The 16,595-nt window shown below is 38.0% G+C and overlaps 1 protein-coding gene across 25 annotated transcripts in view; it reads right to left on the reverse strand.

The window, feature by feature from the left end:
• The window catches only part of PHLDB2 (pleckstrin homology like domain family B member 2), a 229,646-nt gene that overhangs the window by 17,379 nt on the left and 195,672 nt on the right, over positions 1–16,595 (reverse strand). For 10 of the 25 annotated variants that reach the window (XM_088794210.1, XM_074332058.2, XM_074332046.2 and 7 more), the window contains 7 exons: positions 12,726–12,869; positions 11,901–12,086; positions 9,962–10,102; positions 8,695–8,794; positions 5,085–5,105; positions 3,254–3,289; positions 1,258–1,465 (listed from right to left, as the gene is read on the reverse strand). In XM_088794210.1, the coding sequence (XP_088650336.1) occupies positions 1,258–1,465; positions 3,254–3,289; positions 5,085–5,105; positions 8,695–8,794; positions 9,962–10,102; positions 11,901–12,086; positions 12,726–12,869 (836 nt within the window). The remainder of the gene's footprint in view (positions 1–1,257; positions 1,466–3,253; positions 3,290–5,084; positions 5,106–8,694; positions 8,795–9,961; positions 10,103–11,900; positions 12,087–12,725; positions 12,870–16,595) is intronic. The other 15 variants (XM_019715173.3, XM_074332045.2, XM_074332094.2 and 12 more) reach the window with 10 other exon arrangements.

The following is a 16,595-nucleotide window of genomic DNA, read 5'->3' on the forward strand; positions in this document are numbered from 1 at the left end:
CCAACTAATTATTAAAGACCAAAAATGTATACTGCAATGTGATAAGTAATATAATAGGAAAAAGAATCAAGCACATGGGAAGGCAGAAGGCAAAAGCTCTAAAGGGAGAAATTTTCATAAGTTTCCAACCTAAGTTTGAGCTTGAAGGATGAGGAGAAGTTCTCTAGGCTCAGATGGGAGGGAGATGAGGAGGGAATAGATATTTTGCAATGCCAGATACTATCAATGCTCAGTAAGCACAGGTTGAGTGAATAATCAAATGAAAGGATGAACTGACCGTAGATAGGGGTGGGGGTGAAACCAGCTCTGTGGAGGAAAATGAAAATCCTGATACGTAGCAAATGTTGATGTATGTGGAATACATACTCCCACCACAGCCAATTTCAAACTACCAACATGACACCACTGATCACAGAGTTAGGAGGCAATATGCACTTTCGGCACTTGCCAGCCAGTGCGAGCTCACTCCAGCCCACCTCTGACTGTAGAGCATTCTATAAGTGTTTGTGGAATGAAGGAGCCTATAAATGAGTGAATGCACAAACTACGCAATTCCTGGGGTAGGACCAATATAATCAAAGGCACAGAGATCTGAGAATTCATAGCTCTGTCAATTGCTGAGAAGCTCTGTAACATTTATCAGGAGGAGAGAAAGATCTAGAATGCCACGATCTGGGGTCTGACTTTTTCAAAAGGAAGTAGGGCATCGTCAAAGCTTGTGAAGAGGAGGTGTACCATGATTAGACCTATGTTTAGATGTGCCTTTAGCCATAATTCCGTAAAACCACCTTTGCTTGCCTCAAAGTATGAACACAACTGTGAAGGGTTAAATGCTTACAAAAATTATAATATGCAGAACAGCTAAAGCCTCCCTTTTAATGAAACACAAGAGTAAGAAAGCCTTCAAAGTTCTTGCTCTATTGTTGGAAATTATTTATTTCATCAAAAACAGTCCTAACGAAGCTTGGAGTCAACCAACAGAAGCAAATCAATTTTGAAGCACTGTATACAAGTGAACTCAATTGTAAATAAATAAAGGAGAAAAATGGATTACATGATGTCTGACTGGCTAAGTTACACAGGATACAAAGAAATGACTCCCAAAGGCCACCATGACACCCAACCTTCTTTTGTGTTAGAGATTCTTTATGTCTCAGAAATCTGGGCTTGCACATACACGTTCCCCTAAATGGATGTCTTTAGCATTTGAAACCAGCGGCACTTCTCCAAACCAGAAACCTCACCGACGAATCTTACCTAGAGATATTGTCAGGTGAGCAAGCAGAGATGCTGGTCTCCATGCTGTCAGAGCTGTCTAGGCTCAAAGTATCAAAGGCCTGGTCCTTGTAGCTGTGATCTGGGTAGTGGAAACTGTTTAAGTAGACATTGGATTCAGATGCTGTGCGGTTGTAAAATTCAGAAGATTTCTGCCTTTGTCCTTCACTCATCTGTTGGTGATTATACCCTAAGGAAAGAGCCATAAATATGTTAGTATGTCTCATTTTTCAGTCTTAGATCTTATACAACTCAAACCAGCAACCCAAAACATCTGCCTATGAAACTTGGCCCTTGGTCTAATTTGTTTTGAAGCCAAGAAGATCAAAGAAACAGTATCATGCTCAGTGCAAGCAAGAGTTTCAAAGAAGTGATCATTTTTGTCAGCGGATTACTTGACACTTTTTTATGTCATTCCCATATCTCTGCACAACTAAGGCTAATACATCAGCACACACAGAAACACAAGAAAACCAAAACAGAAACACAATTAAAGGCCCTGAATCCTCTAAAAATAGCTAGGTTCCAATGTCGGCAAAACGTATGCTAGTGATAAGCAACACCAGGATTTTAGGGTGGTCCCCTGTTCAATGATATTCAAATTTAAGGGAGACTTGATCTGGTTCTAAAAGAGCAGGTGGATATCTAGGTGCAGGATTTGAGAAACTTGTCTCTCACTCATCTTCACTAACACTTTTAATCTGGTTAAGAGCCAAATTGCACATTTTGCTCATTCTTTTTATTTTTTCAATTTCCCTTGCCTGCTCATGACTTATTTAAAACATACAGAGTCAACAATCCTTTCAGTGGTGCTAATCCTCCTAATTACTGTATATATAATATAGTAAGTTCTCAATGTCATCGATAGGTTCTAAGAACTGTGGCGAAATGACGCATCAGAAAACCAATTTTACCATCGGCTAACTGATATAAACAAGAATTAAGTTTCTATGGCATCTCATCAACGTTATAACAAAATGTCACTATTTGAGGCCCTACTACATACAGCTCCCTGTATTTTCCACCTTAACCATCAGCTTCTGCTAGTTGGTAACATCAACCATATGACAATGTAGGAACTGCGCCAACTGGTGAAAAGCGCCATTAATAAGAGGTGCTTGCCTTACCCTGGAAATTGGTCAGCTGCACATTATGTCACTGGCTTTGCTTTGTGTTATTGCTATGGCTTTTCTCTCGTAGCTAATTTTGGGCATCATAAATTGAATTATTCTTTCCTTTCAATTCTCTATGTACCATATACTCAGGAAGCAGGGATCATACTGATAAAAACAAATTCCTCAATTCACTAAAAAGATGTTGCTCTAGGCAGTATTGGCAGTTCTCAATCTTTCTCCCTGAGTAAATTTACTAACAGACCTCTTGAGAGTTCACAATTAGACCATTAGAATTTTGCCTCTTTTCTTGTGCTCTGCCTTCCTTTCAATGAGGCTTTTAATTAGTAATGAAATGGCCAAAAAGCAGGCAAGAGGGTGAGAGAAGGCAAGTGATTCCAAACCGCTCCCTTTGCTGTTGATTAAATATTTCCATTTAAAAACAGAAGCCACGTCCATGATGTTTTAACAAAGCATCATACTCCAAAAGTTACTGTAAAGTCACTTTAGTTCTATGAGGAGTTTTCATGCTACTAGTATTTGGAGCACTTTTAGATATCTAAGTGAAAATATGTTAGTTCAGATTAAGGTATTTCTGGGAAAACAAGTTTCCTTAACATAGACTGTAATTATAAATGATAAATACCAACACACACATATACATGTAAAAGCTACATATCATTTAGCTAAGGAAAGATGCAAAATATAAATGCACACCATAAGACTTTCGATAGAATATCATTAATTGTAATGATTAATACCTAAAGCATTACATGAAGCCAGGGCGGGCAGAAGCATGGAACATATGCCTTTTTTAAAAAATATATATAAAGAAAGGCAAAATAATTCATTACTCAAATATTTACCTTTAATATTTGAACTTTTGGAATTACTAATTGCTCCTTTTAAATTGTTCCCAATGATTCATTATGAAAAGGAGAGGGACAAAAAAATCAGAAGTTATTTGAAAAGGTCACACTTGTATGTTTCTTCACGCTTTCAAAGACAGGCTTGTTGACAAAGAATATTCCCACACTGACACCAACTCCATGGAAGACAGTTTCTTGTTTTAGGATGAAAAAGAAATCCCTAAAAGACAGCCATGTAATTTAAAACACACAACAATGATGTCCCTGATGAAGACACGTGCCACAACCTCCCCGTCCCCTTCAGTTTCTCATGCTGAGGAAAAGTCAATCGCAACCATGCAACGACTACTTTCTTGAAAAAAAGCAGAGAAGAGGGTGAGTCTATTTCTTCCTGAAACAACTGTATACCCTGAGCCTCAGATCTCCCAGGATTTCTTTTTCTCCAAAGTATCACAGAATAAGAAAATGGACTTACCACCCTCAGGGGAGGTAGACGGTAAACCAAAACGACTCAGAATTTTCATATACGGCATGAGGGACAGCTACGTGACAAGAGTACTGTGCTAAGGACTGTGCACATACATTCCCCAGGTCACCTCACTATTTTGTTGAGGTTTGGTTCCATGTCTCAGAGAACCTTCCATCATTCTGGTGGTAAAATAGCCTTATACTTTCATGGCAACTTAAAGGAAAAAGCCTGCTGCTAATGAGCATGTATTTCCCAATGCAGGATTTTTGTTTCCTGTGGATGCAGTGTGAGTGGAAATGTTCTACCTCATGGAGCTACTCCTTTCTCCCAACTGGCAACACTCTACTGATCACGATGAAATCAACTGTCCCCTGGCTCAGCCTCATCCCTCCTGCACAATTCTAATAAAACAAGTCACCTCTGCAATTACAAATAAGGGGATGGATCCTGTGACCCTGGAATTGCACCCGTGTGATTCCAAAGAGCTGGTTTTAGGATTCAGGCCGTGGCCTGGCCATCCAAAGGTATAGGTACTTTCGATAGAAGGAATGCCAGAGGACAGCAGGAGACCACAGAAGGGTCCCCTGGTGTGAGGCCCACGGAGAAGTGATGCTGCAGTGAAGTAGCTCCAGAACAGGTGTGTTTTATCAGGGAAGGCACAGGTATGTCCTGTTCATCACAGAATCCTCGTTTATTTAGCATATGGATGTCATGAAATACAGTCAATGAACGAATTCATTTTCTCATTTATAAATTACAACTAAATTAGTGGCTAAATAAGGAAGTGGAATGTGTTTACTGTTTGGGGCAAAGTAAGTGGATCAGGGAAAATTTAGACTTTACCAACTCCTGAGACTACTTGTTTTGTTCCTAAGTTATGTAGCAAAAATAACATTCAGCAGTGGGACAGCAACTAAAAAGTAAAAAGGGCCTTGAAAATGCTCCAAATCTTTTCGATCCAAACAGAAATAGCTGTAGACAGGGGTATTTTATGCGGTTTATAAAATGAGACCTGATCATATCTGAGGCTGTTTGCTAAGCACATTCAAGGAACCCAAATCAACTCAATTCTCTTCACCACCCTGGGAAAGCCAATACTTGGCATGTGCACGGCCTGTTTATTATTAATATTATTCTTAATGCCAGTCTCTGTGAATTCTGGCTAATTGGACCTGAAAAGTCCTTTGTGAGTTATCACTGTGGGATAAATAGTCTTGCCAGGATCTTCCAAAGGTGTGTTATAAAACTGATTATCTAGACCTCGATATATAGAAAATGAGATGACTTAAAATTACAACCTGGGTTTAGGAGGATAAAAATCAATCAGCATTTCTGACAACTCAGCCTTTCATAGCTCACCTGCTGAGAAATTCATTCTTCCTAACCACAGTCCACAGCCAGAAGATGAAGGTGCAGGAAGGAAAGAAGAAGAACGACAGAGAAAGGGAAAAAGATACAAGATCAAAGAATGACAAGGGAACAGGAAAAACATACAACACTTTCAGCATGCACTCACTGACTGTTAGTAACAATACCAGACTGATGAAGTAAGATGTCCACGTTTTTAGACTAAATCTGAGTTTATAGAGAACTCAATAAGTTAAAAAACAATAATAAGCTTATGACACATGCATAGTTAGTCAAAAAGATTTGTTACCGAAAAAAAAAAGATCTTTCACACATATTGGTTCACCAGAAAACAGGGAGAACAAAAACATCTACATCTATAAAACAGTTCTTTTTTTCCGAGAAGACAGTAACAAATCATTTCTAAGAGCTAAGGTTTGTAAAAAGCCATTCAATTATTTGAAGCAGCGTCCATCAACTTTAAAACAAGTCAGTCCTCTAGCATCCTACATCTTTACCAGCTAGCCACTTATTTTTTTAATATAAGTATCTTATTTATTCAAGCCAGTCATTTAAACTGTTCTTCGCTCTCCACTAAATCTTTCTTATAAAATAGGAATGATTAAGTAGGAGCCCCTTAAATCCTCCCTCCCTCCAATGTAGACTGCTTCATGTATACTTGGCCTTTCTAAAGGAGTAACCTCATGTTTTACACTTAGCCTATACACTTCGCAAGGCCCACTCTTTTATTTATCTAGATCCTGAGTCTTACAAAACAATGCTTCCAAAGGAGTCATGTTTCCTGCATGGTGTGACCTTGTCATAAAAAAACAAACAAAAAAACCAAAAGAACCCCAAAGAGATCATGCAGCTGCCTGTGAATGAACAGCAGCTGCCCCAAGAGCATTGTGTTTCTAGCAAATGTGCAGTAATTTTTCTCTATTGTGTATAAGGAATAACCATGAGACTAAAAATCCACCATTGTATAGTTTTAAATCTGATCATTTCTTAAAGATGACTTGACAATGACCTTTCACTATTTGCTGGGAATAAAAACACCACACAAGGAAGTCGTCATACCTTTCCTGGACTTTCCTGCATTAAACAGAAGACAAAAGGACAATGATTTCATTCATTCTAAAGCTTACAAAGCAATAGTTCACAAGTTGTACAAAAGCCAATAACCATTACAACTTTAAGAACTGAGTTCCTGGGCTCTCTGCTTTAAACTCTACCCTCACAGATCTTCGTTTGCATGATTCACACTGTCAGTTCTATTCAAATGGTCTGATTGAAGGAAGGCTCATACTTACACCATGGTCCTTGATGTATCCATTATGAATAAGCAGCAAAAAAAAACAGTTCATTTAAGTTAATTGTGTAAGTCAAGAAAAATGATAAGATCTGTTAAAATTGAGTTAATGAAAATGTGCTACATCCAACTTTTTCAAAACCATGGCATTTTACTTGTGTTGGCTATTTTAACAAAGACAGCAAGTGCTAGTAGTGAAACAATTCTAAATGAAATTATGATTCATCCTTCCTGGTCATTGTGGGCTACCGGTATGGGCTTAGTAGAAAATCCTGCCAATTTTATGGTCAGCTGTGGCTCTAATAACTGCAGTCCTTGACCCCTCCTGCTCTGGGTAGGGGAACCAAGGGAGGCAGGCAGGCCTCACAAGACATGTCACATCCGCTTGGATCAACACACACGATGGTTCTCCACTTCCTCAGAAGCTGCCTCATCAGCACCACATAAACTCTTTAAGGAACACCACTTTAGAGCTGCAGTAGGGCAAGACTGAAGCTGCAGTCATCTAGAGTTTACAAAGTACCTGCCAGTGAAGAACCAGAGCAAAAAGGTCAGAGACAATATAGTTTTCAGAGAGCACGCCCCTAATGTGACCTAAGGGAATTGGTTCAGTTTTCCATGAATCCAGCATAGGGATTCCTATTATACGAGGAGAAAACAGATTAGAGAAAGAGAGATCATATTTCACCATATTCTCACAAGAATCCTCTTAGATGATAATGTTAACAGCTCTTCATTTTTATAAATCTATTCATTTAGTATAACGGTCTAGTTTTTCTTACTGTCTATTTTAAGAAAATATTTTCAACATAAAGTATGGCATCGGGGCCAATCCAAGTTGTGATGTCTTCAGCCAGAGGGAAAAAAGAACATTTAGAAAGGAGTCTATAAATATCACAGAAAAATGCTTTAATAGAAAATAGTCTTGACCCACAAATGAAAAGTGATAAATGAGAACTAAAATATACTCATTTATGTTTAGTATTTATAAATCATGACATATTTGAGCTTATTAAGAAATTATGATAAAGAAAATAAAAGAGAAGTTCAATCAAATGTATTTGATTGAAATGCTAACATTATAATCCTATCACACATTATAAACCTCTCTTATGACTAATACAGCCTCTGTTAACTTCTAAATCACTTCTAGTAATGATTCAAAAACTTCGTTCAAGTGATATATATACATATATATGCACACATATCTATACAAAACTTATACACATACACATACACATTACATGTACATACATATATACATACACCAAAATTTATATATATATATAGTTTTCCATTTTTTTCCTGATAGAAAACCAGTGATTATCCCCTGATATCATTGGTAGAGAGGCTGAGCAGATAGAATCGAATCCCACTCTGCTTGGAGGAAAGGGTTTCAGTCCCACTAATGCATGAACGCATTTAAGGGCCAAATGCCCACCAGCCTATCAGCATCCACATTTACATCTTGGCATATCTCCATTACTGCATTTACCACATTTTATTGAAATCATCTTTTGTGTGTCTTTCTCCCTCACTAGACTATAAGCACTTCAAGGGCAAGGATCGTGTCAGCCATTTGCATTCTTGGTCTCTAACACCAGGACTGCTAAAAAGTGAGGGCCAATAAGTTGTTAACCTAAATGACTGTGTTAACATACTAAATCTAATCTTCTCAATGAGAAGCTCACTCCTGGAACTGCAGTATAGTAATTTCTTCTAGCCCCACAAAGGCTATTTGAGAGCCCCATTATAAATGCATTTTTACAAAGAAATAAAACATACTGAGAATCAAAGTCTACCTGAAACCGAACAACCACATAGAATAAAAGCTCAAACGACAACAAAAGGCCTACGAAAATTCTGGGCCACTAGTGCTCTATTTACTGTGTCAGCTCAATGAGTCTTTGGCACATGGTTCAACACAGTGGCTCAGCCACAAACCAGGTGAATGACTTAGTTAAGTACTCTGGTAATCTCTCTGAATCTCAGCCTTCTCTCTTTTCATTCTACCTGTCAAATGGGAAAGTTCATAAGCCTTTTCTGGTTTGAGAATTCTGCTGAATTTATGAAGTACACTGTTTAAAACATACCAGCCATATACATATGTAGGAAAAGTTACCTTGGTACAACAATAAGGAGATATATATATATATATATACACATTCCCTCCTTAAAGGGGACACATTAAGAGTAAAACTGAGGACATCGCTGGATCCCCTTTCTAATGATTCTCAACCTTGCTCTCCCTCCCTCTCTCTGAGGAACTGCTTAACAAAAGACATGACATTTGATTAAAAAGGGACATACCTCTGAGCATCCTTCGAGATTCTGAGTCTTTGGTCATGGTTGCCAGCGAGTGAGGGAGCACGCTGCCACAGCTGTTGCTCTGTCCCAGGGGCAGATGAGCCTGTGAGAACGAGGAAATACTTCAGGCAAACTGCAGGCCAAAGAGTCCTTCAGGACATGACCATCTCCCTGCTTCCATAACTGCTATCTAAGAGCAGAGGGCAGGGAAGTAGGTCTTTTTTCTCTTTTATGGATACTCAATGGTAAAAGCCAGTCGCCATTCCTCCCAAGGAGCTCTATGGAAGTCTCCCCATCACAGCAATTCCTCCAGTGGCATCGGTTCCAAAAAATGGGGAAAACACTGTCAAAAACCACCTTAGAGAACAACTCAAGGGTCTTCATGCACAAGGAGCAGAGGGCAGGTGGGGGTAAGAACACATGCACATCATGCAGCAGAACAGAGGAGATGGACCTGGTCACAAGTACGCCAATTTCCATCTACCCCAGGTGTCTAGTAGGCTGGTCACTGGAGAAACCTATGAACTGCCATGGTGGTTTTAGCACTCTCTTTAATAGCAAAATCTTTTATGTAAGATATACTTGCACCACCAGTTTATATAATAGATTAAAACACAGTTACTCTAAGGGCAAAGGAAGGGCCCAAATGTCTGTCCTACTCAGAACCTCCTCACTTGCCTCTCCTCCTCTTCCTACAACAACCCCTCAGGCATGTTGGCAGAACATGAATAAGGATTTAGGCGTCGGATCACGTGTGTTCATATTCCAACTTCACTGCTGATCAGCTGAGGACACTTGGGCTAGTCACTTAGCTTCTTTATACCTCTGTTTATCTATATGTACAATGAATATAATAATTACTGAGTAGTGTTGATGGATTTCAAAACGAGACAATCCACATAAAGCACTTAGCCCACTGTCAAGTTCAGAAAGGACTCAAATATTTGTTGCTATTATTCCTGGAATCCAGAGCTTATATTCTCCAGTTTCCAGATCTGGGATGCAGCCATGGGAGTCTGTCACATAATTGAATGCCACCTACCACTTATGTGGCGGTAGTAGAAAATATCCTTATTCTTTGGTCCCAGAGAGCACAATTCCAAATGTCCTCTGAATGAGACAGAAAATGCAATTTACTTATAATGTCTGCCCAACAAGCAAACTTAATCGTTTATTATTTAGCATTTTCTTTAAGGACCTTTGACCGTCAGCCAACATAAGGACAAGAAGACGTCCCTGAATGTGAAGCCCGTGGTTTTCCCATTCCTACCTTTGGGGCGGTGCTTCTCCCCATAGTAGCACTGCTGAAATGTGGGGATATGGAAGGTGTGGTTTTCTTTCGAGGCAAAGTGTCACTCAGATAGAGGCCTTCTTTATGCTGTTTTTTCCTTTCTTCCAGACTTCTAAAGTGCTTTAAATGCAAATGTAAAGCAGAACAGCAAAACTTGACTAAGTGAAACAGGTCACTGAAGAATTGAAGAAGTATGCATTTACAAAAAAGTTTGGGAATTTTAACATAATTAAAAGTAATTCAACTTATCCTCGTGTTCACTAACAGACTTGGGCTAGCATCTGGTGAGATACATAGACAGTAGAAGAACTAACTGAACCTAGAAACCAAAATAAATAAATAAATAAACAAACAAACAAATAAATAATAAATAAAGAATCCACCTTTCACTCTCGTAGTTAGTGCCTGATGCCTTGGGGCCTCAGGACAACTTACAAATTATTATGATGGTCGCCATGTGGATGGCGGAACAGCCAATGGACAAAGCAAGTGAGCGGTTTCTCCCCTTGTCTGTCTGGACAGTTCTGTGTGGGGAGATCCCAGTGTGAGGAGAACAAGAAAAGGGAGGGAGAAGGAAGAAGATGAAGAGAAAGAGCAAGTAAACAGGGAAGTTGTTTTAAAGTTGGAATAATATTTCGATCGCATGCACACACTCCAAATCCACATGTTTCCATATAAGGCATCCTTCTAGGTTACTCTTTTATTTAAAAAAGAGCTTGGCTAAGAGCCCCCTATATTTAAAAAATCTTCCTGTTGACTATTTCTTCTTTTTAGTTTTCAGATTCCTAAGGCAAAATTTTGCCAACTAGAAATTTATCCACATTTTTCTTGGCCTCTCAATAAAATGTCTTCAATAGTAAAGCTATTTCCTAATTAAAGGTTCTTTCAGTCTGGTCATTTTTATACTAAGCTCAGGATGTTGAAATATGTAAAAATTAATGCAAATGTGAGTTACCAAGTTGATTATCAATCTTCACACATTCAATCATGAAAAAATCTGCATTTTAACTTTATAATTATCTACTTATACTAGCTAATATTTATTAACCTAAAATAGGGGGTAGATATAGTCCTTTAACCAAAGGTAATAGATTGTAAAGGCACCTTCAAGAAATGTAAGGGCTGAGCAAGCACAGCAGGGCTCACCTGCTCTGGGGATCTAGTGACGATGACTCCTTAGGACCTCCTGAGGCCAAATTCATACAGCAATTTGATTACAGTTGAAAGGAGTCAGAACAGATTTTTTTTTTGAATACCCAAGCATAAATATGTACTGAATGTAGTAAAAGAAAAGCTGCATGAAGAATAATAAACCATTTATTTAAAAATCTCATCAATAAAAACTGTTCTACGAACCAAATGCAATACTTGTGAGGGGACCTTGGACAAACTATTTACCTATATTGAGCCTCAGTTCTCTAAATGTCAATAAGGAGTTAATTCTTATTTCATGGGACTGTTAGAAGGAAGAAATGACATGTTTATTTGCAAAATATTTAGCAAAGTTTGACACATAGCAAAGTGCCAATTATTATTATGGTGTCAATAATGCATAAAAAATGTGTTGTTACAGCAATTTTTTATACCATGGATTGTATGGAAATAATTATTATTTTGAAAAATACCTCAGATAAGTTGCAATATTTTGGTTGAATGGGAACTGAAGTATGAGGATGTGAAACTAGTACAAACATATCAAAAGCAAGAAGAAGACAATCAAGGTCTCAATCTTTATAACACTCCCAACACCCTCAGAACATAGTAAATGTCCTTTAAAAAAATAAATAAAAGCAAAGGAGTATGCACCTTGTCTTTTTAAAAAAGATCTCTGGAAAAGTTGAAGAAAAGATTCCACATAAGTAAGTAACTTTGTTGTCAAGATGAAATTCCCAAACTCTGAACACCAGTTCCTAATTACCTGTTGCTCCTGCTGCTGCTGCCTTCTGTGTTTCTTAGCTGGTAGAGGAGGAGGTGTGTCATTTAAAGGGAAAGGATCGACAGATGAAGCCATGACTTCAGGCCAAGGGGCTGATGGAGGTTGAGTGATAGGATGAGGAGAAAGGGTGGAAGGAAACACAAATCCAGAACATACAGGTGATCTTTGCTTTATAGGAAAAAGAAAAGGTATATATGTGTCCATATGAAATGAAAGAATAAGGCAAAGAAATGAAATCAATTATCTGATCATTCTCTTTTTCTATTTTAATCAAGAAGTCACAGATGATGGGCAGTATCTTTCCATTTAGCCTCTTGTTAAAACCCCACCCTGCAGGCAACTTGGATGAGGAGAAGGTATTTTCATTACTACTACGTGCCCCTTTCCAGATGTTTTTTAAAAAGGCATAACATTTAAAAAATCCACACTGCAAAACATAGTAGAAAACAAAATCAAACTGGAAAGGTGATTCAAACCAACAATTTTAGAAAGACTTTTAGCTTCTAAGAAAACTAGATCAGGTCAGAGTGCTTAGATACAGAGGTTTTTTGTTTTATTTTGTTTTTCTTTTTTTAACTAACTTTTCCTGGTCGTCCACTCTGTACCATGCATTCCATGATTTCTAGTATTGTAATTAGTAGAGCAGTTCCCCTAAATTGGTATGTTTTTCAAACTCAGTATCACTTTGCCCCTCTGGCCAACCAGACAGACATACATTTGTCACACATGCCCTCAATTTCAGTTCACCATGGGTTAATTCTGGACATGAGGAAAGCAGTGAATGAATGAAACGTCATGCCAACACACCTCTTTATTTTGTGGCTGGCTCGCCAGCACAGCCGTGGTAGGCCCAGTGGCAACAGCATCAGCATCAGCAGGGAACTGAGTGGAAGGGGATAGGTTCGTGGCATTGCCACATGGCTCATTAATTTCATTTACACTGATATAGCCCTAAAAGGAGGAATTCAGAAATTAAACACAAAGAAAGCAAAAGCTGAGGCATGCGAGAGTATTAATGCTCCAATACAATGGAATTAGCTTAAGAGCGGCACAGCCAGATATCTGTGGTATTATCAAATGTTTCATTAGGGAATCGCCAGCAATTAAAATGGATTTACAGCGCTTAATCTTGAACAATGATATTTCAAACATTAAAAATAATTTTTTTTCTGGTGAAATCAAGATGACTATATTATAAATAACCCAACATCTCCGATTTTAAAATACCCAGAGGTATCAGCATTCATTCTGCTGACTGAATTAGGTTGTCACTACACAACATTTAAAATAATCACACACACAAAATCTGAGATATGAAATTGACAATGTAATCATTCACTCTAACACAAGAGCCTTTTCCGCAAATCTTTATTTTTATATTTTCCCCTCTTCTTCCGTTTCCTGACAAATTGAAGTGTGAGTAAAAGTGGGCTGAGGGTATTGGTTGTTGCTCTCAGACATTTATAAAACAGTAATTTATTTATAATGGAATACAGCTTTCAGGCATTTCAACTAAATGAGAATAAAAAGGACACTGTCTTCTCATGAGTATTCCCTAGCAAGACAAATGGGCGCGTGCGTACACACACACACACACACACACACACACACACACACACACTCGCACAACCTAAGGTGGAGTTGCAACTTGATGGTGTTTCAATTCCAGGCAGCATCTCAACTCCCAACTCTATCTCCAGGACAGAGAAATTCCAGTTCTTTTAAATTCAATGATTCAGTTTTGGCTTCAGTTTAGAGAAAATACCCATGAATCAAAATCTATGATGTTCAAAACTTCTGAATTTATATTTGAGGAAAAGGCACTTGTAAATTTTAATGGAAAATAACCGTACAGATCAATCATGATTTTCATCACATCAATAAAACAGCATGAAAAAAGAATAAAGAGTATAAAATAATATCTCTTTTAAAAGTAAAATAGTGTTATATTTAACACTTGGGTTCTTCTACTTAGCCTATCAATCCCTTCAAAAAATGGCTTCAGGACACGCAAGATATTATGCCAGTGAAGCAAAAATTCCAGGCTGGAAAGTCAGGTTTTTACTGAGATCTTATAATCAGGACAAAGTAGAGAAAGCTGGACTTGACTGTTTATAAATTGAAGGTATCAAAATACTGCTGAATATACTCTTGCACTTCAGATAGGGGCAATGGATACTATGCAAAGTTTTCTAAGGTTAAATTGAAGACAAGAAGTTGACAACTTCATTTTATCTTTGTTTCAGTTTATCTTTGATAATGAATCAGAATTAATAGTAACAACTTTGAGTTATTCTTTTGCTCAGTTGATAGCAAAATGTTTCAAAATCAAGGTGTGATTCCTTATATGAGTCATAGACCACATAACCTAATTAATTGCTTCAAAAATGTATGCTGTTTGTCAAAAGTGTTTAAGAGTTAGATATAAATTAATCACTCCTTAAAAATATGGAGAAAGAGAGAGAGAGAGAGAGAGAGAGAGAGAGAGAGAGAGAGAGAGAGAGACTCAAACCATCTTGTGAGTCAAGCTGGGAGTCAAGCCAACTTGGTCCAATGAAAAACACACATAACCACTCAACAAACATGAGAGTACAGACATACAAAAGTAGCCAAAAAGCCAAATGGCCTTTTGACCCGAGGAAGTCTGCAGACAAAAAGAACTCATTAATAGAAAAGGAAAGATTTTATTCTTCAACTAAGACATGGAGACCTTGGAGCCCATTTAATTCATTTGGATGACACAAACCCTTCAAACTCAGTATGTCCAGAGTCAAACTGCTTATCTTTCCTTTTAAATCTATTCTGTCCCCAGTCTTCCCTATCTCAGGAATAAGTACTCACGATCCACCTCATTATTAAAACTGGAATAGTGGCATCATTCCTGATACTACCCTTATTTACTTCATCCCCACATTCAGTCTATCAACAAAAACTGTCTACTTTGCCTCCAGGATACTGTATCCAACTCCTTCTCTCTGTCTCTCTGCCATTGCTTGAATCCAAGCCACCGGCATCTCTAGCCTATACTATCGCCATATTGGTTTTCCCAGCATTTCCTCCTACTCCCTACAATCTACTAGTAGCACAGCCCAGAGTGATCATTAACAAATGGACATCAAATAATGTCACCTCCAAGCTTAAAACTACTCAATGGCTTCCTGTCCAGATAAAATAAACCATGTATTTTTTAAACATGACTCAGAAGATCTGTCCCCTAACCACCTCACTATCTTTCTACTACACTCCATTCACACAACCACCTTTTGTTTACTGAATCTGCCAGTTCCATGTTCTGAATAATAGAGGAAAGCTGTGAAACTGAATGATCTAATAAAGCTTTTGCAGAAATACTTAACAAAATGCATCCAAGGTATACATTAGGCATACCTATTATGGGATGATCATTTACTTCACATACCTACACACACACACACACACACACACACACAATACTTTCTATGTAGGAATTCCTAACTCTAATGTCTTCTTAAAAATTTGTAAATAAAGGGTTTTTTATGCAAATTTTTATGCAGATGCAAGATTTCTTTCATTTTTTTGAAGAAAAATACAGTGCCAAAAAAATGTATACACATTTTAAGAAAGGAAAAAACTATTAATATATACCGATAACAAAAGATGAATACAAGTCATATGTGACTTCTGCAATTACAAGAGGTGCTCAAAGTGGTTACCATCAGCATCCAGACACTTCTGATTATGGCGAACAATGTTTGGTAGACTTTTGTGGCGAGCGTGTGAACTGTTCCAACACCAGAGCAGAAACAGGACTTGTTGCTATGCAAGGCCTCCCGGATCTTTTCTTGTGCACATCACACACAGCACCATGCGTGTCAAGCTTGTCACGGATGTGTGCAATCGTTAGGTGTGTTGGAAGTTCTGTTGCGTACTCACGCTTCCATTGTTGTTGTACTTCCACAATGTTCTCGATTTCAAATACCACAGAATGGTCTTGCGCTCCTCAAATGACAACCGTGCTTCTGCCATTTTCTTTGACTGTCCTGCCTGTGGCATGGTGACGCTAGCATTTATCTGATTAATGCCATCTTTTGAGTGAATGTCATACTATACACTGCTACCGTAATTCAATTCAACTTCGAAAAGTAATATATAGATAACATCTCTTAAAATGTGTATACATTTTTTTGGCACCCCTGGTATAAAAAAACTATTTTCTTTCTCAGTCGGGGTTATACTTTTCCAAATTAGAATTGAGATAGTCTATCATTGTAGCAGTGCAGCTCTATAAAAGGACACCTGGGAAAGAGTGGTGATGTGGGCTGGGGAAAAATGCCTGATTGGGATAAAGAGTGTGTATAAGATTTTCCAATTTAGGGGGAAATAGCAACAACATTGGGGGAAAAAAGAGAGGAAAAAAAAGAAACAAAACTATTTTCTCAAATGTTAAGGGTCATTTTCATGTTCTGTAAGACAGGAGACAGAAAAGCAAAGTAAGGAAGAGGAAGAATTGAGAAATAAAACTGCAAGAAGGGAAGAAGAGAATTTAAGACTAGATTTGGTCTGGATTCTAAATTTTTTGAAACTCCAAGTTAACCCACAATGTCACTGTCAGTTGAAGTACACATACACACAACACACACACTGTGCATTTGCATTAGACACAAAGATAACCCTGAAATCCTCAAAGCATAAATAATG

Source organism: Rhinolophus sinicus, chromosome 17, assembly GCF_057876585.1.
Source record: "Rhinolophus sinicus isolate RSI-liver-muscle chromosome 17, RSI-T2T, whole genome shotgun sequence".
NCBI classification, from domain to species: domain Eukaryota; kingdom Metazoa; phylum Chordata; class Mammalia; order Chiroptera; family Rhinolophidae; genus Rhinolophus; species Rhinolophus sinicus.